This window comes from Rhipicephalus sanguineus, chromosome 6 (assembly GCF_013339695.2).
Source record: "Rhipicephalus sanguineus isolate Rsan-2018 chromosome 6, BIME_Rsan_1.4, whole genome shotgun sequence".
In the NCBI taxonomy this organism is placed as follows: domain Eukaryota; kingdom Metazoa; phylum Arthropoda; class Arachnida; order Ixodida; family Ixodidae; genus Rhipicephalus; species Rhipicephalus sanguineus.
Window position 1 is genome coordinate 130,304,755 of NC_051181.1, and position 23,042 is coordinate 130,327,796.

At 47.1% G+C, this 23,042-nt stretch overlaps 1 protein-coding gene across 1 annotated transcript; it reads right to left on the reverse strand.

The window, feature by feature from the left end:
- Nucleotides 1–217: 217 nt before the first annotated feature.
- LOC119396405 (SEC14-like protein 2) lies at nucleotides 218–21,482 on the reverse strand. The gene is made up of 13 exons (XM_037663611.2): nucleotides 21,263–21,482; nucleotides 16,101–16,170; nucleotides 14,788–14,831; nucleotides 12,595–12,657; nucleotides 11,272–11,365; nucleotides 10,423–10,517; nucleotides 7,480–7,561; nucleotides 6,392–6,472; nucleotides 5,016–5,102; nucleotides 4,340–4,446; nucleotides 2,758–2,862; nucleotides 1,758–1,962; nucleotides 218–1,282 (listed from the first exon to the last, which is right to left on the reverse strand). Exons 1-13 carry the CDS (start codon nucleotides 21,335–21,337, stop codon nucleotides 1,185–1,187), a joined length of 1,206 nt encoding a protein of 401 aa, XP_037519539.1. The 5' UTR covers nucleotides 21,338–21,482; the 3' UTR covers nucleotides 218–1,184.
- Between the last annotated feature and the right edge of the window lie 1,560 nt (nucleotides 21,483–23,042).

Sequence of the window (23,042 nt, forward strand, 5' to 3'; positions counted from 1 at the left end):
CATTTTCCACGGAAAAATAAATCATATCCCAGTCCAGTCCTTGGCAAGATTATGGAGGCAGGGTTGTCGTGCACGGAGAAATATGGAGTCTGACGCACAGGCTATGACTGTGGCGCCACTATAGAAATGGCGCCACAGTCATGGCCTGGGGTGGTAGAGGCGTTCGCCCCTTCCCTCCCTCCCTCCCCCTCCCTCCCTCCCTCCCTCCCTCCCTCCCTCCCTCCCTCCTTCCTTCCCCAAATTCCTTTTAGTCTGTATGTATCAGGCCCGTAGCCAGGGGGAGGGCTCTAGTGCCCCCCCCCCCCCCCCCCCCGAAAGTTTGGTGAAGTAGGTGTTTTTACCAAAAATAAATAATAAAAATAGTTTTTTTTCTCAAATAGTCAAGGTGTTCAGCAAGTGCCTCCCCCCCTCCCCTCCGAAAAAAATTCCTGGCTACGGGCCTGGTATGTATATATATATATATATTATACATGGACACTTACAAGTACGCATGTACATAGAGGGTCAAAACAGCACGTCTTCACCCCCCCTCTCCCTCGAAATAAAATCCTGGCTGCATCCCCTGCACGGCACTTTGTACCAGGAATACAGCTAGCGCTGTGCTTTTCCTGAAGACGTCGAATTGTCCTCCAATGGCACTCAGCATAGGAGCGCGCACAGGGGAGGGGGCAGGGGGGAGGGCGCCCCCCGTAATCACCTAAGGACAGCACCAAGTCTGCCCCATACCTTTGCTCAGTCGGACCTTTACCGTCATTGTTTCAAGTGCAGGGTATGGGCATGCAAGGTTTTCACGATAATGGTGGCCGAAGAGCCCAGATGTTGCATTCCAGGAACCGTTTACTTCCCATATTTAACCCAGGAAAGCCGGGGACCAAGGGCAGGCTGTTGTGAGAAGCACTTCGTCGCTTAATTATCATTTTTGCATCCATTGTGAAGCTCGTTTTCTTTCGGTAATGAGCAATATAGGGGTGGCGGGTGGGGTGCGCTGCGGTAAAACTTTGCCCCTTCCCCCTCCCCTAATGGAGAACGTTGCGCACGCCTATGCGTACGTCGAACTAGAGTCACTGCGTATGCTCCCTACGGAACATATACAGTAACTCTACGTCGACCTTAGCGACCTCGCCGCTCATAAGCGACGCTATGCACTGCCGTGTACTGGTCCCCTTCTCCGGCGTCCTCTTCCGTCAGGTCTCGCTTCTCGTCGGTGGAGGCAGCAGCTTCACACTGTAGCTCACTTCCTTGCGCGTCAGCCAGCTGTACGAGTTGTCGAACACGAGCTCATCTGTGCCGCGGGTAAAGAAACAAAACAAAAAAATTCAGCCAGCTCCACTCCGTGAAAAACTACACGAGAGCGAAGCTGTAAGCGCCCTAGTGTTTGTGATGGTAGACTAAGATAGCTTAGTCTCATTTCGAGCATCATCCTCATATCCCAATTATCGTCATCATCTCCCGCGTCATTATCATCATTTCGAGTATCATCATCATAATTTCATTTTATTTATTTCTTCATTCACTGCCCCTTGGGCCAAGTGACCTGCGTGACTACTACTACTACTACTACTGCTACGACGACGACGACGACGATGACGATGACGACGGCGGCGGTCCACGTTAGACTAAGACGGCCCCTTGGCAGCCCCCTGCTGACGCCCACGTGCTGAATTAAGCTTGAATGTACAAAGTGGAAAGTGCCCAATTACAGACAATTGGCCGAAACGGCACCGATTACGAAAGATTGCCACCATTTACACACTTACACGTTCCGGGCTCCTGGCAGTGCACGCTGCCACTGTGTGGCTCGTGGCGAGAACACGGGACCATCGTGGGAGGCACCAGATCGCGTGACTCGTCCACGTCTCCGGCGCCACCATCGTTCGGCCTGAATCGTACGGCGAACTTCAGGTCCCCGCTCGACGTGCAGAAATCCCACCGCAGCTCTGAGCCTGCTCGCGCCACGGATACCTGAATGACGTCCAATATAGGAAGAGGAAGCGCTGAATGTCATTACTCTTCCTTTACTAACCGTGCGAGCAATAGCCCGACTCATGCCTACCCCCACTCCCCCCGCCTTGAATTCGATGAATTCAAGGCGGGGGGAGTGGGGGTGAATTCAACGATGAATTCATTCATTCATTCATTCATTTCTCATCCGTGCTTTTCATAGTGCGCTACAAGTTCTGCCATATCTATCGTCTAACGAGCCCATTCTTGCATTCTTTCAAAATAAATCCGCTCACAACTTGATCGTAAAAAGAGAAGAGTAAACTAGTACTGTCATTGGTAGGTGTAAATACCGATGACGAACTTCTGCGTACAGACTAAGACAAATTTAGCAGCAGCAGTTATACAAGTACGCAGAAACAAGCTATCGCGAAACTTGCTATTGACGTAGCCAGGGCGATGGTTTGGAGGTTGAAACCTCCTCTCCACCCCTCCTCCCACCGAAATAAAAATATTCAATTTTGCATCTGTATATGTGCACGCACACGTACAAGCACATGCACGAACATACATAGAGGTTGGTTGAACCCCACTCTCAAAAACATTTCTGGCTAGGCGCCTTGCGTGGGTGTGTGGTAAGCAAGCTGCTGAAGGGGGGCATCAAAGTGATTCTTATAAAGGGGAGGAAGAAATAAGTACAAGGCTATAACTGTCTCTCGTGATGAGGTCACCTCAACAGCCCTGCACGGGGGGAAGTGGAGGGGGATGAAAGAGGGAGTTAGGAGAGAAGGAGGAAAAAAAAGAGTAGCATCATACCGGCAGAGTCCAGCTGCTGCCAGCTCCGACGGTGTGCGACTCGGCACCTGCAGCTTCGGACCCCTTTCGCCGGTACTTGTCCGGGATGGTACCACCTGGGCAGATCTGCGTGCGAAGCCCACGTTTGTTGCTCACATGCGTCGCCTGATCAGCAATCCACAACGATACAATGACTGGTCAAAAACCGACAAACGCGCTCTATCCTTCTATTTCACATTCGGTCTCACATTCGGTCCCAGAAACCTATACCCCCGAACTTTGTCACACGGTAGATTTTATTCGTTGCCATTGATGTGCACTATTATACAGACATTTCAAAATATCGTAGAACTGTCTCGCGCTTGCTCTGTCACATGAAGAATCCCGCGGTTAGAGGAGGACCGGTGGCTGGTAGGGAGGCAGCGGGGATGCCACAGACCTTGCAGTTTATAGAGCCATCTTACGGAATGAAACGAAATAAAGAAAACCGAAAATCCACAAGTAGGCCATCACTAGGCCGGATGACTCATTAGAACAATAACAAAAAAAAAAAAAGATGAGCCATTCCACCCTGCGAAGGTGGACGATCAGCGAAGCTATAGCACACTATACAGAGGTAACACAGAATTTCGAACCGTAGCTGATCACACACCCTGCATGCAACCAAATCTGAAATATATCTCCAGACGTCCCTTTTAAATTTAGCGCACGCTCCGTTAACATTTCCTATTTGAGCAGCATGTGTCTTCTTCCCGCGACATGCCCCCTCTTGCCTAGCTTGTCGCATGCACTTTGCGTTTCGTGCACAATAACAATCGGTGTTTGCTGCCCGTGCGTCTCCTTCTTCATTTTTAGTGGACCAGTGTTGAATAGGGGGGTTTGCCCAATTTTTGTGCCGCACATATGCTAGGGGTTTTCGCGCACACACAGATGGATTGCCGTAACCATATACAGTTTTACCGTAAAAAGTCAGTTTCGCCACAAGGGCGAAGCAATGAATGCGATAGCCACAATTTGGAATGTTATACGAAGCTGGGCTAGCAGCTAACTCCTTTAGGATCAGATCTGGCGTAACTCTACACAACGTACGGGTACACAGCCGCTGCAGCGAGCAAAGCGACCTTCGTGCTGTTTATCGCTTGAACGCAAAGTGGTGAGAGCACAACACCTACAAGGGTATGAGCCGTCTGCTGATCTCTGTTGAGATAGTGCGCGCGCCACCGCGCGCGACCACGCCCTTTTGACCACATTTCACAGTTAGTGCCCGAGCGACGCAGCCACCCATCCAACGGCACCCCTTCATGCGCCTTCGCGCATGAAGACATGAAGATGGCCGGCGCGTTTCATCTCTGCTTGAGCTGTGGCCTTCGGCAGCCGTCACGTGCTTTCACTCGCACATAGAACATACGACGCGCGGCGCGATGTTATCGATGTGGACTTTACACGGAACATGACGGCGGCGACGACGACACGACTCCGCCTCGAGTGTCCATATAATACTTAACGCGATGAAAACAGCTGGTTCCCAGCGGCAGCAGGACTAGATCTGAGTACCTGCCTCTAGGCAAGCGCTTAGCTTACATGCAGTCGGAATCAGTCTTACCAGGTTTCTGCAGCGTTCATCGCCGTCCGGTCCCGTCAGCTTGCCGCCCCATTGTACGGGAAGCCGCTCAACGTTCATGCGACTCGTCAGCAGCTCTTGCCAACCACCTGCGAAACGTGCAAAGTTGAGAATTGGTGCATCGGCGCCTTTCGGGTTACCATGACTTTAGTCCTGTGTTGTGAAAGCAGATGAAACGGATCCAACAGAAAAACTAGATTATACAACCAGCGTTTCTTAGTTGTTACTTTACACCATGTTTTCTAGTTGTGTGTCGCAGATACGACCTAGCCGACATAGGAGGTGATAACCACTCGAAGTTATTCGGATGCTTGCGTGGGGCGCACACAGGTCATGAACTTGTTATAACTTTAGAAGAAGCCGGACGTCCGCTGGGCGGTCAACTCGTTAGTTCTTTTCGGTGGAAGTTTATTGTCGACCACACTGTCTTACTGCTCAACGTTCCACAAAGCAGTGCTTAGTGTCCCTAAAGCTAATGTCGGATACACACGTTTTGGGTTGTGGTGCGGCAACTATAAAACTACGTGTGAATACAACTATGACAGAAGTAGCTCGTGTTTTGTTGATGTTGTTGTTGCCATTTGTAAAACGCACGTTATACCTAATAATTCAATTATATGTTCTGTATGTCGCAGCAGGCTGCAGCAATGCCACTAACCTCTTCCAAATATATGCACTTTGCTCATGGTCCTCTGAGTCAGCAGCGGTTTGATGATGTTCCACAGAAGGGGAAATAAGCTGGGCGCTGTGGGGGAAAAAAAAGATAGAGAGAGATACCAATGAAGTGCGGCATAAAACTCGGTCTGCGATTGAGCGGAAGGACAAGCGGGGTACAATATTTAATACTGACAAAAACACATTGCCGTACAAAGCAGAAATTCTCTCTATCTTCTCAGTTGCTGTACCGAACTTAAAAAACGAAAAAAAAAAATCGTGGTACTCAGTGCGACGTAAAAAACTCATGTGCAACACAAGCGCCATCTCCCTTCCACAGCATTCTGAAGTTTGGCAGATGCCTCATTATGACAAGCGGTACCGCAGAACATTTTTCTTCTTTTCTTTTCTTTTCCTATACTCTTATAGTATAAAACAGAAAGTCAAAACTGCGCCAACGGCAATCTAGGCGGCATGCTTTAAAAAAAAAAAAAAACGCCGTGGTTGAACGCGGTTAAATCAAGCTTGTCGAGTGATAGCAGCAACTACCGGGAAAAACATGTTGCAGCGGCGTCCCGTGCGGCAAGCAGCGGCACGCGGTCCACATTTATCTTCGTATTGCCGCGCGGGAGTCAGGTGACAAAAGTTGAGGTCTCGAGATGCGCTCTCGCCGACCGACGTAGAGGTGTGCGCGGGAGAGGACAAACCGACACTGCGCATGTCCGTCGCTATGACGACGCACGCGCGAGGAAGCGGAGTAAATTGGCGTTGGCTGAGCTTGAAGGTCAAACGCATGCACAAGGTCGTTTTCTCGGTTTGTACCGGGAGGAGTGCAGCTATCGCTCGTATACAGGGCCCGCGTAATGCTGGCTTCACCTCAAGAGAAGTTTATAGTAGGAGAAGCTAGCTTTACAGGCAAGTGACTACGTACGTGCGCGAACGTCGTTACAAGGTCGGTAAAAGAGAACGGTAAGATAAGCTGTTTCGATAAATCTCGTTTCTGTTGATGCTTTAGCTCGCACTAAAGGACACCTCAGTTTAAAGGACACCTCACTAAAGCAGGGCCGTAACTAAGGGGGGGGGGGAGGTTGATGGAGTTCTGACACCCCCCGAAATTTTTTCATGCTTAACTTTTTCGGTGACACTAAAATACTTGCACGCCTTCACAGCGACCACCAGTTGCCAAAGTGAGCTGTTCTACACACAAACACCCCCCGAAAAAAAATTCCTGGGTACGGCCCTGTACTAAAGGACACCTCACGCGGGCCTCCTCAATGCAGTTGCTTCACTTGTGCGGTGTTGCTGTCAGAGCTTTTCACACTCTTTGTTGACAAAACAGCGCCGTAGCAGTTTAGCTCGCAGAATGTAATTGATTCTCACCGTTGACGAGGTAAGCCTGCTCCAGAATTTCAGGAAAGTTGTCTTCGTACATCCGAACCACATCGGTGAGCGCCGACACAACTGTGAAAGTGAATTCACAAGTTCTCCTTAAGCACTTATTAATCTATGCAGGTGAGCACTTCAAGGGGAACCAAAGCAAAATATAACTTGGGCTCTACTGAAGTGCCCTTCTACAAGCATTACAAATGTAACTTTGATCTTGAGAGGAGCTTTTTTTTTTATAATCCAGACCTCCTATCAGAAAAATTGACTACCTAATGCTATTATCCCCCAGTTTAGTGGTAAGCGGCTGTTTATTCGAGGAAATATGTACAAAAAGAGGGAGGGGCAAAGGAATGGAAAGTAACGGCAATGATTAACGTTAGGAAGTTTATGTCAGTTGCATATTATAAAACTTTACTTATGAAAAGATGGAATGTAAAGTTAGGAGCAAATCTGCAGCTTCTTCACTTGAACGAGGCGTCGAAAAGTACAAAACGTGATCACGGTTTAGTCAGTTAAGCTTGGGTTCCTCAACGACTTAACTTGCTCCACTAAGTAATTTACAAAGTTGTATACCTACTGTGGTCGCAGTGACAAAAAAGTTTGGGTGCTTCGCTCGAACCATACGTTTAGTTGAGCACAGCTTACTGTTCGAATTAACTTGGTGAAGTTATCTGCTTGTTTCTTTATCGGGTCAATAAATGTTTCTTACTCTTCCTATTCTTCTTGTTAAGTATTAAAGAATATTAAAAATACTGCATGTACGAACAGTACCTGTTCAATAGAAAGACCAGATACTGTGCTGTGCGATTCTAAGAGTGAATACTGTCTTCAGTTTTCAGAACAAATCGAACACGATTATTTTGATTAGTACTGGTTATCCTCGATTCGCTAATACTCAATGTATTGAATAGTTTGTTCGATTAGCCTACTAACATATACTGTTCTTCTCGATTCAAAGGCCGAGTCGAATGGGTATCTATTCGATTGGTTATCAGAAAGTTTCGAATATTAGCACACCTCTTAACGTTACACCTAAAGGCAGCACTATCAAAGTATCCGGCTCCACTCCTCCCTCGTCTTACCTTCGAGAGACGAAAGCTGCCAGAATGAAAAGCCTTCCATGTCCGCCACAACGTGCATGGTTTCGATCCGAGGGCCGCCGTTCTGCGCAGGCGTGGGTGACGTCACACACACACACACACACACACACACACACACACACACACACACACACACACACACACACACACACACACACACACACACACACACACACACACACACACACACCACACACCACACACACACACACACACCACACACACCACACCACACACACACACACACACACACACACACACACACACACACACACACACACACACACACACACACACACACACACACACACACACACACACACACACACACACACACACACACACACACACACACACACACACACACACACACACACACACACACACACACACACACACCAAAACAGCACAACGAAACAGCACAACGAAGGTTTCATTCTACAAAGGTAATCGGAGGATTCCTCGCACAAAGTCAATGTGACTTTGTGCGAGGAATCCTTCCATACGCAGCATGGCACTGAAACGTTGAACTCCGCGTCCACGGCTAGTTGTGTGCATCAGAAGGGAGCTTATTGCTATAACTTCTGATATGGACTGACGGTACTTTGCACTGGAGTAGCCAGGGGGAGGGGGGATGTTTCAACCCCCCGCCCCCCCCCCCGAGATTATTCAATTTTGAATGTGTATACATAACGCACACATACAAAAGCTCGCACGACCACACATAAAATATGGCGCCCTCCCCCTCACAAGAATTTTATCGCGCGCCTGCTCTTCTCTCCGCTGTCCTTTCCATCTTTCTTTCCCTTTCCCCCTCCCCTTAGTGTAGGGTAGCAAACCGGATGCTACAATTCTGGTTAACCTCCCTGCCTTTCTCTCGTTTTATTATCTCTCTCTCTCTCTTCTAAACGTCATGAACTTGACCACTCGTACAGCGAGATGGTCTATTCATATGTGACATGCATTGTGATAAGGAATACGTCCCGGTAAACGCGGCCGAGAACCATGGAAATATTGGCGGGGGTGAGCGCTGTAAGAACATGGTAGCTGCAGATGGGGCTATAAATAAGTTCTATTGAGAGGGTGCACGTGACGTAAGGGCTAAGGTTCGTAAAGCAGTGGTACTCTAATATGGCGGCTGTGATGACGTCAAGGCGGCTTGATCCCGTTGCGATTAAACTGCCTCAATATGACAACGACGCGTCCCGAACGTTATTGGCCACTTTGCACGAATGAGAAAAAAAAAATTTACACCATCTTCCCAAAGGGAACCCTGATTGGATGCGAAGCAGCAGCGTTGAGCACGGGTGGCGTCACGGGTTGAACGGCGCTAACGCGGGTGCTGCGGTGAGCGCTGGAAGATTCGTTGGAAGCGCTGGCGTAGGTCTTGTCGTTTCTTCAGAGTGGACACGGGCGCTGGACCGGAGCTGGCCCGAGTTTCGCCTTGACTACCACGGCCTTGTGATCGGTGAAGTGCACGCTGAGAGGTTCCTGCAGACATTCGACGTTGAAGTTGGCAAAGACCAGATCGATGCACGTTCCCCTTATCGTGGTGGGTAGTTTCCGTTCCGCCGACACGCACTTCAGCGAGTGCACGTCACGCATGTAATCGACGAGCCATTCTCCTCTTCCTCCGCTGACGTCAACGTTGAAGTCTCCCGCGACTATAAGAGGCGCGCGTCGACACGCCTCGCCGCAATCAGTCAGCGTCTCCTCCAGACAGCGGGAAACCTGGTCTTTCGCCAGGTTGGGAGCGAGGTACAGCGCGAGGATCGCGACGTCGCCGACGCGCACGGCAACGCACTCGGAGCAGGAGCGTCTTCGAGAGGTTCCGGATCATTCTTCCAGGTCGACGTTAAACGCGCGTAGCGCACGCCGACTCCGAGCGTAAACGGCGACTCCTCTCGTCGCCGAACGTTCCGGTAGCGTTCCGGTAGCGGCAGGTGTTGCGGGCGAACGGACGAGGCGGCAGCTGCGGGCGCTTCGGCGAGCGCGCGGCAGGCGAGGGAGAGAGTGACGTCAGCGCGCACTGCAAGGGGAGCGTGACGTCAACGCGCAGCTGCGGCGTGACCTACTTGGCACCGCTCCAACACCTGCGGCGAGGGGACCGCGCTGCGGCGCGTTCGTACGGACGCACGGAGGGACAGCGTTAAAGTCAAAGAGCTGCTTCGCATCTAAAAGACCTGCATGCGATCTACTGATAACATTAATGCAACATCGCAAACTTTGCGTTCCATTTCGTTGGTACTTCAACATGGCGGTTTCTGTGACGTCGGTGCAAGCCATCTGTGGAAATGCTCAATAATATTGACAGGAGTTACGGCAACAGTAATGGTTTCAGTTCGAGCTCCGCCAGCACATAGCAGAAAATGAAATCCAGAACCTTTGTTCTCATCGTAGCTCGAGCTGAAACTATCACTCTGTCATTACGCACCAGCAAACCGCCTTACACAGCGCTTTGATAATTTGATGCGTATTTGGGATCGCTGTTACAAAATCAAGGGCTGCTTGCCGGAAGACTTCGAACGTGCTGCACAACAGGGATTTAAACAGAGAGTTCGGATGAGTTTCAGCCTGCTATGGCTGATGATGTGGCTCTGACAAGAAGCGAAATCACAGGATCAGCGTCTTTGATCAAAATCAAATTCGGTGACGCGACATGGTTGTCGTTGCAGTTTTCTTTCTTTCGTTCCTCTTTTTCTTGATTATTATTATTATTATTATTATTATTATTATTATTATTATTATTATTATTATTATTATTTTGCTACACAATCTGAGGGCGGATCTGCATTGATACATGTCTAATTAGCGCAAAAAAAAAGAAGGCGGACGAGGCAAAGAAACAGAAAGAACTTAGCAATTAGATTAGTTTCAAGTCAGTAATTAGTACCAAACAGCCAAACTATCATTTCTAAGACAGACCTGCAGAGTGAGATTCCTCTTGAGCTCTTCTTGTGACTCCAGGAGATAGATGCAGTGACGTAGAAGATCAGCGCGCGATGCGGCTTCAAGCATGCCTGCGTGTTCAGAAAAATAAAATGAGCAGCCTTGATCCATGGGGCATCATCTATTGCGTTTGCTTGTGTGCTCGTGACATTCGTTAGCACAGACTAATGTTGGCTATAAATGGCTAAATGGTTGTCAATATTGGATAACATTAGTTATCAGTTGTTGTAACATTAACATCATATATTCACTCAACCTAGATCCAATTATTGATTAGTATTTTTTTATTCATTAGCGCAGGTGTTGGAACTTTTGGCATACGTCAAGCAGCCTGTAAGTCAACATTGCTGTTGCAGGCAACACAACCGTTGCACTCTCGACAAATAGTCCATACATACGCGTTCGTTGGCGGGCAAGCAACTTAAAATGTTAAGGTCCCTGTAGGTCTTACAGAAAAAAAAAAAGATTGCTTAGATGTTGCTCTGGGCTACAGCTGAGATGAGATTGATGGAACGTGAGTCAATACAGGCTTAGATGACAGTGCATTATGAAAACAGAAGCTTGCCTAAAAATAAAAGGCAGGTAGCTCGGACGGCAGACTATAACAGATGGAGTAATACATGATTGTAACGAACAGGATATAGGTGAATAATTGCCAATAATGCGACACCGTTTCGAACGGGATGCTAATAATCATCACCACACCAATGATCATCATCGTCAGAATCATCATCATCATCACAGCATTGACACATGTGAAACCGGGAGACGGCTTAGTCAATTCACGCAGATAACATATCATTATTTGGCTGCATAGACTCATACCTTTGAAGTCTGCCTGTCCCACAGGAACTATGAGCACCGGCCTGCCGTCAGTGCTGCAGTCCACGAAGCCGCCAGGGAAGTACTCCAGGAGCACCTACGTCACATTAGATCGCATATCAACAGAAAGTCTACTGGGGCACCAAGGACAACAGAAATGCAGCTCAGCTTTGATGACAGCTCTGTAACGAGATATTACTCATAATACATTACACCAAAATCCATTTCTTACACTTTCTGAGATTTCGTGGCAGTGGCAAAATTACTAGAAGGAAAGAAAAGAAAATCATCTTTGGCATGCTTTTTTTGTTTATTACTGTTCTTTTGCGTGACACTTTAGCACCAGTACGCCTGTGTGGCGTCACAAATTTCAACATTTTTTTTTTCGTATTTCGGACGCCGTATTTCCGTAAATGCCTCCAAAGCACGCGAAGCTTGGTGTTTAGCAATTTCGGAATTCAATGTTGTCCGTCTCTAACACCGTCAAACTCCAGGCAAAGGCGGCGAACTGGTTCGGGAAAATTAAACTGTCATCGCGTCATTTGTTCTTGCATCTTTTAAGTCTCAGCAAGTCTCCTGTTCCGGCAGGAGAAGCTTATTCAATATCGTAAAGGTGTCCCTTTATTTCTAGTATTTTATTCGCCCTTCAGCTGCTAGAGTTCGACCGCTCCTGCCCTCACTGTGAAGGCATCTCGTTCTCCGTTAGTGACACAGATATCAGGCCGTCCGACATCATGTCCTTTCATGTCCGATCATGTCCGATTTCCATCGCCTCCAAAATTTCTATCGTACATTGTGAACTATTCATTTCTCATTGCAACCTGTACTTTTTTTCTTTTGCCATATTTACGTTATGAGTATCAGTACCCTCACAGCAACCCTTTGGGGCTGCACAAAATTGAATTATTCAGTCAAAAAGTGACACGTTCCCTTATGAGTTTGCCTAAGACGATTGTAAAGTGAAAGCCATCTTTTTTCCCCTCTCAGTCGAACGTATCGATCCTCCACTCTCCTACCCCCCTAAAGCTTTCTGCACGTCACGTGTTTTCGCACTGCCTCCGGGATCGGCCCACCTTTGACAAAGAGAAGGTGTCATGTGATGACGTCATCATGGTGCCACATGATTAAGTCATAGGGTGACACCATTACATGATAATGTTTTCTTGAATCACTCGTGTTGACGCAGCCGATACCGGCAGTCACTTTTGGCGTTTGATGAGGCATCTAAGGCTTTCGACTTAATAACTGCCTAATTAATTATCTTACATGACGCACACAATGTGGTTCTGCCTCGGACTGCTAAGCGCTAACGGACACCATACTGACCTTGGGGGGTTGGTAGTCCTCCAGTATGCTGTCCACCTCGTTCTTCTTTCGCCAGGCGATGTGCTGCGCAGGGAAAACATCCGTGGTGGTTTCGGGGTGGTGGTGATGCTCTTTCAATTTAGGATTCAAATCCTTAAAATTTTGTTCGTGCCATCAGTTGGATCCTAGAGCAATCTTAGTCGCAGTTAAAACCGAGACAAATTACCTGAATATTATAGCACACGGTTAACCAAATTAGTCGTGCGACAGTACATATTTGTTGACACGGACGTTTGTTCAAAATATTAGGGGGCAGTATAATGTTCAGCGATTCGCGCTCATTGCTATTGTTCTGTTCTTTCTCCATCTCTCTTGCAAGTATGCGTTAGGTTTCTTTTCTTTTGCATTACGATATCCTTCTGATATTACTACTTTAAATCTTTGTCAACAAACCTCTATATTTTCCATAGATTAAGCAGTGTAGCCAAATGCCTTTAGCCTCTCCGGTTGGGCCCCCATTACCCGTTTGTGAACGGATCCACCGTGATAGCTTAGCAGGTTAGGTGTCGCGCTCTTTAGCTCGAGGACACGGGTTCGAGTCCCGGTCGAGGCGGCTGAATTTCTGTGGGGGAGAAACGCGAGAACACCAGACGAGTTAGATTTAGGCGCACGTCAAGAAACTTCAGGCCGTCAGAATTAATACGGAGTTCACCACTATGACGTGCCTCGTAATCACATCGTGGTTTTGGCGGGTAAAACCGCAGAGATTTTCATTAATATTCGTGCATGGCGTGATACACACTGGACGGTCGAAACTGAACGGACACGCAAATGCCTCGTTTCAACTTAGAGCTTAACGAAGGCAGTGCACACTTCATGTGAATCGGGATTCGGCAAACAAGGTACGACAACCACTAATAATAATAATAGTTAATAATTGTTGAAGTTTTACATCCCGAAACCACAGTATGATTATGAGGAACGCCGCAGTGGAGAGCTCCGGACATTTTGACCACCTGCGGCTTTTTAATGTGCGCCTAAATCCAAGTATACACGGGCCTCTAGAATTTCGCCTTCATCGAAATGCGGCCATCGCGGCCGGGATTTCATCCCGCGACCTTCGTATCAGCAGTCGAGCACCATAATCACTAAACCAGCTGGACGGTCACGACAACCACCAAGTGCGGCACTGCGGCGTGAAATTTTCGTCTGAAACCATGGGGCTAGCAGGCGCGGTTAATTAATCTACCATCATCATAATCATCATCATCAGCCTGACTACGCCCACTGCAGGGCAAAGGCCTCTCCCATGTTTCGCCAATCAACCCGGTCCTGTGCTTGCTGCTGCCACGTAATACCTGCAAACTTCTTAATCTCATATCTGCTCACCTTTCTGTCTCACCCTCGCGCGTTTGCCTTCTCTTGGAATCCAGTCAGTTCCTCTTAATGACCAGCGGTTATCTTGCCTACGCGCTACATGCCCTGCCCATGTCCATTTCTTGTTATTGATTTCGACTAAGATGTCCTTAACACCCGTTTGTTCCCTGACCCACTCTGCTATCTTCTTGTCCCTTCAGGTTACACCTATCATTTTCCTTTCCATTGCTCGCTGCGTCGTCCTCAGTTTAAGTTGAACCCTCTTTTTAAGCCTCCGGGTTTCTGCTCCGTCTGCCACCTTGCTTCAAATGTGGCCCGCCACGGTGGTCTGGTGGTTATGGTGCTCGAATGCTGACCCGAAGGTCGCGGAATCGAATCCCGGCCGCTGCGGCCGCGTTTTCGATGGAGGCCGTGTACTTGGATTTTGATGGAGGCCGTGTACTGAGGTCCGCGTACTTAGACTTAGCTGCACGTTAAAGAACCCAGGTGGTCGAAATTTCCCGAGTCCTCCACTACGGCGTGGCTCATAATCATATCGTGGTTTCGGGACGTTAAAACCCAACAATCATTATTATTTGCTTCAAATGTGGAGGTCATCACTGTGTCACCGCATATTATGTCATCTAGGAGGCCATACTATTGTGTGTGACTAGTCGCAGTTTACATGTGTTCCGTTGGTGATAACTACGCGAATCAGGATAACGCGTAAGCTTTTCAACAACCCCGCTGGCCGGCTGTATACAATCAGTATGACGGCATCAATGACGTCATCTGCGCACCTTCCGTTATTTCTGACGTTGCTCGCGGCAGAGAAATACACACATCATATCCACTCACCTCAACCAGCATTTTTCTTGCCTCTTTTGTGTCGAACTTCCTGGCTGTCAAAATATTGCATGCCATCAGAAAGCGGCGATTAGAGTGAACGGCGACGACCACGTCGATGATAATGATGATAATTATTGAGATGATGATCGCTACTGGTAACTCACCGTTACAAGTAGGAACCTAGCGGACAGACGACCGCTACATTGCGACAATAGATAGATAGATAGATAGATAGATAGATAGATATATAGATAGATAGATAGATAGATAGATAGATAGATAGATAGATAGATAGATAGATAGATAGATAGATAGATAGATAGATAGATAGATAGATAGATAGATAGATAGATAGTAATGAACAAGTAAGCAGTCACGTGGACAATCAAATCATTACAGCAGGTAACAGGTTACAAAAGGCACAGAGACGACATGTGACGACATATGTGCTTACGAATCATGATTCTGAAAAAAAATCGAATGATATTAACAATATTTTATACCAGATCTAACCTATAATTAAAATTTAAGGATTTTATTCAGTTGCTTCATTTAGCCATTGTTTCATCCTGTTATATGCACCAGCAATTTAGGGGAACCCGCCTTGTTGGCTTAGCGGCTATAGCGTTGCGCGGCTATCATGAAGGCGTGGGTTCGATTCCCACGTGTCACGATGGCCGCTTTTCAATCGGGGTGAACAAAAAATTCCGTATACATCAATTTAGGTGCACGTCGAACAAGCCCAGTCAAATAAACGTAAATCTAGAGTCCCTTACTGCAGCGTGCCTCGTAATTATACCTTGATTGATCCATGTGAAACTCCATAATTTCATTAATTTCTACAAACGCGGGATGCGTATTTATTTTTTTGTTATTTATTTATTGATGCCCTCAAGGCCAAAGGCATCACAGGGGGGAGTGGTCATAAACAATGCAATGTAGGATGAAATAAAATTCAAAATACAAGCATTATGTTTGTGGGTTATGCAATTATATCTAATGTGGTAAATATTTACTAGCAAAAACAAGACGGCAGTACAGAACAAATGAACACATTTTTGCTAGCCCTATAGCATACAGTTAGCTAAGTTATTGTGGATACAAGCGTTGTCCTGGATACCGGATGTCGATCTGGGAAGGTGGTTCCAGTCTACTGACGTGCGAGTAATGAAAGACTGTGAACAAATTTTTTTTTTTTTTTTCTGAAAGGAAGTTACGCCCACTTTGCGAGAATGATCTAGCCTGGGTGAGATGAAAGATGGAAGAGATATGATTTCATAACGTAGATTTATACGTATGCACGCAGCTGTTAGCGAGCTTACCACGCAGCCATTTGAGCAGGTACCAGTCTTCCCGTGACGGTAGCGAAAGATCGGCCGTTGAGATTCGGAACTGTGGAACAAGGTAGAGGCAATATATGAGTCCAATGCAAAAAAAAAAAAAAAGAAATTCAGGAGGCCTTGCCTTGTCGGGAGAATGGGGGCAAGCGAAGCTTGGTGAATGCGTGCCTGACGTAATACTTTCTTTCTTTCTTTCTTTCTTTCTTTCTTTCTTTCTTTCTTTCTTTCTTTCTTTCTTTCTTTCTTTCTTTCTTTCTTTCTTTCTTTCTCTCTTTCTTTCTCTCTTTCTTTCTTTCTTTCTTTCTTTCTTTCTTTCTTTCTTTCTTTCTTTCACATTGTGCAATGCTCCCTCCCAGCTGTTTCCTTCCTCCATGACAGGAATTGGACCTTCATCTACGTGCTTAGTAGCGCAGCCCATCAGTTGCTACAGGCAACAACGAAGGTCACGCCTTCATATCCAGGCAACAATGAAATGTGTACAACGTGAAATGACGCGTGACGTCTATAAAATAACAAATTGCCATATCAGAAACGGCTGATCGCCGTCAAGACCCCGACCGAGAGAGCATGTGCAAACACAAACACCTTCGACAAATACCCTAGGCACATACAAATACTTTCGAGGGCCGCATTTCTGTACGCTCGCCGGCGCCGGGTGTGTTTCGTACGAAGCCACCAAATTCTGTATGTTATAGCACGGCCGCTCGATCAAAAAAAAGAAAAAGAAAGAAAGAAAATTAAAAAAAAAAAAGAAAAGGTGCGGCCCGTTGCGTGCCGAGGAAGCAGCGGGAGCTGCCTAGTTGAACTTATTGCTGCTGTGTCGCCTCAAGACGGGTCGCTGGCTCTGGGTCGCACCAAGGTCATTGAAAGAACGCACGAGTGTCTTTGTACTGTGGGTTTTCTTGAGGAACCTCGAACTCTTGGCAAGTACTATTTGGGGTCGTATCATCAACACTCATCTGGACGTACTTCACCAAGGTTGCACCAAGGTTGCAAAATAGTGCATTCTCTGGATGCACTATTTTCTTCAGTAACAACGATATCTTGTTTTATCATAAGGACTTTTAACGCCATTCAGTGTCACACGGAATTTCGTGGTACCCGATGTTCACATACTTTATTGTCATTCAAAGACACCATGAAACGCAGCGGCTCCTCGGCATGTCCATATAAGGCTGAATACAACGTCTCGCGCATGCCACAACCAAGTTCTAATTTTGTGTCTCTTTTTTTGCTCTAAATGTGCGTGGCTGTACGTCTACTAGCGGCAACGGGGAAGGAACTGTCAAGACAGCGTTCGCGCTTGTGCCCGTGTGTTTCAGTGCGACGGGACAGGCCGCACTTTCTTTTTTATCAAGCGACCGTGGTTATAGTAATCTTCGCTTGAAAATGTTTTTACTACTGCTAATATGTTCTTCATGCTTGAAGGATGCGACAGGATGCGTTCTACGCTGTGTTTGGAAAAATGGATGACGTCTTAGAGCACTATAAGGCCACTAGTATACACTGTAGCTCTACTATGGGACCGCAGGGATAATAATATCTGGTTTTCTTTAATGTGCACTGACATCGCACAGTACACGGGCCTCTAGCATTTTCGCCTCCATCGAAATGTGACCGCCGCGGCCGGGATCGAACCCGCGACCTTCAAGTCAGCAGCCGGGCACCGTAATCACCGTAACCGCTACACCACCGCGGCGGACCGTGGTACCGCAGAGAGCCGTCCCGAAAACAAGGATGAGCGTACTATGGCAGAACGGCTAGCGTGTTTAGGAAAACTTGTTATATCACAGACGGTTAACAGCAATAACAATTCAACATAACATTTTCTTGCTAGGCATACGTTTACGATTATGACAAAACAAACTTCAGTTACATGGAAACAACACATTCAGCCTAGATGTAGACATGATAAGTTTGTTAGTGCGCCAAGGCCAAAGCAACTGTGCGTCTATTTAACGTTGAGAGACCACCGTTGTTGTCTGGCTCGTAAGCGGCACTCACGATCATATGTCGCCCCAAATATTTTTACAAGTTAACAACTAAAGGATTACCACCGAATACTTTTAACAAAGAATTTGCCTTTTAATTGAGTATAAAAGATTTATCCCGCATTTGGAAATATTGCATCAGAAATTGTTGTACATTCGTTGTACTTACATTGTACACGCAGTTTCATTCCTGAAAAAATGCTATTACGTTTCATATATTATTAATCTTCAATAATGATCTTCGTTCTGTGGGTTCTTCTTTTCCTTTCGCTCACGATCTTCTAACCTTTCGCCAAATTAGGAGCGATCGTCGCGATATTTCTCAGTTTTTCTTCACCATTTACTGAACGTAGAGTCTGTTGGAGCTATGTCGTCGGTGCTCTCGAGCTCTAAATCTTCTTGCTGTCCCACAAAAATAAAAGGACGCGTTTGTTTGTTTTTTGATGTGCACCTTTTTGCCGACTCAACGAGAAGAGCGTCCGTACGTACGTCCCTCTGCCACGTAATACGACCACCACCGTTAAGGAATACAAGCATTAAGCAAAATTTTCTTGGCCGGCCTGGGTTTGAACCCGGGCCCCCATGCCCCGAAATCGAGTGTCTTAACTACCGGGCTACACTACCACGAGTACATCTGAACCATGTGATGGCATTACACCCGCGGTGAAAAACAAATTTCACAGGAGAACACGTTCTGTAAAGGCTAAGGAATAAAATTCACATGTGTTCCCTAATGTGTTCCCTTATAAGTTTCCTTATGTGTTCCCTTATGTGTTCCCTTATGTGTTCGTCAACTACTCGAAGGCGAAAGCCATCTTTTTCCTCTCAGTCCGATGCACTGAACCTTCCCCAACGTCCTCCAAAAGCTTTCGGCACCTAACGTGCTTTTGCACTGCCTCCGTGATCGGGCCACCTTTGACCAAGCGACGATGCCATGTGATGACGTCATCATGTGACGTCATTATGGTATCACAAATTTTGGTGACTTGTGACGTCACGACGACGTCATATTGCGGCGTTATCACGTGACGATATTTTACATCCCTCGTGTTGACGCCGACGTTCAATTTTCGTGTTTGATGAGGCATCTAAGACTTTCGCCTCAACAAGTCATCTGCAGGACAAGACGTAAAGCCGACATTCCTGATTGTACACATCAGGAAAACTTTCCTACTTTGTGAAAATTTGACGCAAACGCCCGATTCGGCGGTCGCGGGATGCGCGTGTCAGGGTCCTTTCGAGACGCGGACGAGAGCTAAAGAGAAGATAAAGTACTCCATGCCAATATGCAGCCTGAAAACAACGGGAAGGCTACCACACTCTTGCGCATCGCGTAGAAAACTCCGAAAAAAAATTATGAGTGGATTTTTTTTTATTTGATACCTAAAACCTTACGCGATGAAAATCGTTGCTATAACTGAGTGGTATCCCTATCACGTGTGATAACTCGTTATAACGGATCAGTGCAGAGGTTGCTCTGACTGAACGCTCGCGCCGGAGCGTGCACAAACGATATATCAGGTAAACCACGATGTTTCGTTGTGCTGTATACGCCTTCGATTAGAAGAGCTGCGGTGACAGAAGTTAGTGGTCATGGCAGCCAACACTTACGCCACACGTGTTTATGAGCGCTGAAGACAACCGCGACGAGGTTCGATGCATACCAATGTGTTTAACGAGACGAAGCGCCTTTTAGACGCATTTCAGCAGCGTTTCTGCAAGTTTTCAAACTGAGCTTGAAAATTGTTTGGATACATGCGCAAGTGCGCAACGTTTTACCAATTTTCCTGCTTGGTTAGGAGAAAGCTGGAAGACTCTGTCCTCGAATACGTTCGGCGGTGGCCAATAACTTAATATACAGTTCATTCAACAGAAAAAAAGAAAACGCATTGCCTGTACAAAATATCAAGTAAGTATGTTGCGCAAGGTATCTTTCCTCCCGCGTGTGACAAACAGCGCAGAAACTTGCTCAGGCATTCTCAGTTAGCCACCTTAACTGTGCGCTCACTAAACTATTCAAACGCAAGTAACGTCTGGAGAAAACACGTGAAAGCATAGCTCTTCGTGTCTTGTAATTTTTTCTTGTACGAAAGGTTGCCCTAAGGCAAAGCATATTCGCACAAGAGGTGCATCATACTTAAGAAAACAAGGTGGTTTCGAGCATTAATTCTAATTACGATCGGTAGAACGGTCCACGTATCCATATTTGCAAGCCGAGAGGACGACCTCAACAAAACGTTACCCCCCGTGACGGCTTATTGGCTGAAATTTCGCGTTGCTAAACACGAGGGCGCGGGTTCGATACCCCGCCACGACGGCCGCATTTCTATCGGGGGCGAAAAGGAAAAACACCCGTTTTTCCGGGTGTTTTCCGGGAGTTTCTGACATGCCTTGTAATCATATCGTGGTTTCGGCACGTAAGGTTTCCAAGAATCAGTCAGTTAATTAGTAATAGGTGTTCGCGTTTTACGTCCCAAAACTACGATATGATTGAGAGACGTCGTAGTGAAGGGCTCCAGAAATTTCGACCACGTGAGGTCCGTTAACGTGCACCTAAAGCTAAGCCCACGGGTCCATAGCATTTTGCCTCCATCGGAACAGTCAATTAATTAAAGTAATTAAGCAGTCAGGCGTTAAAGCTATAGAGACTATGACGGCTAAAGAAAGCATTCGGGTGAAACATAGTTGAGACCCCAGAAAGAGCCCCGCACGCATTTCGTGGAAACTTCAGCGCCGCGATTACATTGCGTCGACTTCCCCCAACGGCGCTATCTAATCAACACTCGAGCGAAACAAGCAAAAAAAAAAAAAGGCAGAAAGCAGCAGTTATCATTCCAGCGACGGCTGGATCCGATAGCGCCCGGTCGGAAGCCGGGTGCATGGCGTCGCTAGTGTGGTGGTGAGCATAGGCGTGCGCACGGGAAAAGGGGGGAGGGGGGTTCTTGAACCCTCCCTTCCCTCCAAATCATGTAAAGCGGGGCGCCAATTCTGCCCCATAACTTTACACAGTCGGACCCTTCATGTCTATGACGGTGAAAACATCCCGGATCAACGAATCGATAGCTCTTATAGACGCCCGTTTACATGCGGCCCTCATTACACTATAGCGTGCACGCATCCGCTGTGTAATAACTGCGTTGTAGTCACGCTTACTTGATCGAGGGTGGCTTGTTCCTTGGCGGTGAGCCGATCCGCAACCGCGGCTGCGTCGTCTTCTACGGCGCTCATGGCAATCACTAACACTGGGTCGTCTGCTACATACCGTGCCAAGGGCGGTCGTTTCAGTCGTGCGTACGCCAATATCGCCGAGCTGGTAGCACGCTGAGGCAGAACGGCGTTGCATTCGCGCTCGCTCGCAGTGGCAAGGGTATACGGCGCTGTTTACGACGATCCCGTGACGTACCACTGTGCGACGCCACCGACCACGAAGGAACGGGGAAAGTGCGGTCGCGTCTGTATGTCTTTCAGCGCCAACCGCGCGTGTTTCGTACGAAGGCCTGGCATCGTTGCCGGCGCGGTCGATACGGCGCGAGGAGCCGGTGGTCCGATCCGAAGGTCCCCCGCGAAAGGGTGCCCATCAATGACGCGACTGGACTATCCGAGAACCACTGTAGTCGTGTTAGTTCCATTGGCTAAGCGTCAAAAGGCTTTTGATGATAAGAGCTAGACATATAAGCATACCCGTAAATGATCGCGTCTTGAAGTCGAAAAAATCAGGCAGATCCCACGCACTGTGGGAATCGATGTAATGCGAAGCAGTCAGCTAGGAGCTGCATACATCGCATGGTTTGTCTTAGAGGGAAATAAAGGAATTCATGTCATATCATATCGCTCACTTTTGCATGTTTGTCATGCATGCATGCATGTACAATCTGGTATATACCATGCTAATGAAAGGTGTACTCTGATATACAATGCATAACCTGTCATTTATGTTCCTCACGCACTCGTATCATACCATACCAATTTTGGTATATATCCAGAGAATGAAGCAGCCTCGAGCGCACCATGAGCGTGACATGGAAGTCATGCCGTACATGACATGCATGTTACGATTACCATCTTCATTTATGTTCGCCATACAGTCACGTCGCGCAATACCAATTTCGGCATATATAAAGCTGCCGAAATGGCCACGAGCGCACCATGAGCGTGAATGTAAGTTATGCAGTAAATGGCATCATGTCATGATTTTCATGTTACGACCAATCGTTTAGGTTCGTCACACAGTCACGTCGCGCAATGCCTATTTTTGGCATATATCAAGCTAGCTAAATGTAAATCATGCGGTACATAACATGCATGTCATGGTTTTGATGTTACGACCTGTCATTTATGTCCGTCATACAGTCATCTCATGCCGTACCAATTTTGGTACACATCCCATTAACGAAACGGCCACGAGAGCACAAAGTCGTAGGCGGATAGATAGATAGATAGATAGATAGATAGATAGATAGATAGATAGATAGATAGATAGATAGATAGATAGATAGATAGATAGATAGATAGATAGATAGATAGATAGATAGATAGATAGATAGATACGCCCAAAGTGGCAGAAGTTCGCTAAGAAATGCTAAGCATTTAAAAGAAGATGGAGAAAAAAACGACAAACGAGCTAAACACATCCCGTATGAAGTGAAACTGCAATCATTGCACGTTATCGATAAAGACATATAGGGATAGTGTGTGACGCTTAAACGTACCGCTAATGTCCGCTAGCGTAGTGCATAGCTGTTGTTTACGTAACAGCGCATTGTTTTCGATTACATCGTTGAATGTAACGCGCGCAGTATAGCGCGCACGCGCATTTGTACCGCGCGGGCTCCCATTCGGGAAGACATGCGTCAGATCCGAAGGTACTCGAAAGTGCACCTAATGACGAGACTGAACTATCCGAAAGCCACGGGTTGTTGTTAGTTTCGTTGAC

Coding starts and splice junctions, on each gene's coding strand:
- LOC119396405 (XM_037663611.2), bottom strand. CDS start 21,337: ATGAGCGCCGTAGAAGACGACGCAGCCGCGGTTGCGGATCGGCTCACC. Junction 5,103..6,391: donor GCAGGCTTACCTCGTCAACG/GTGAGAATCAAT, acceptor TTTCCCCCACAG/CGCCCAGCTTATTTCCCCTT. Junction 2,863..4,339: donor ATGAACGCTGCAGAAACCTG/GTAAGACTGATT, acceptor CTTCGCACGCAG/ATCTGCCCAGGTGGTACCAT.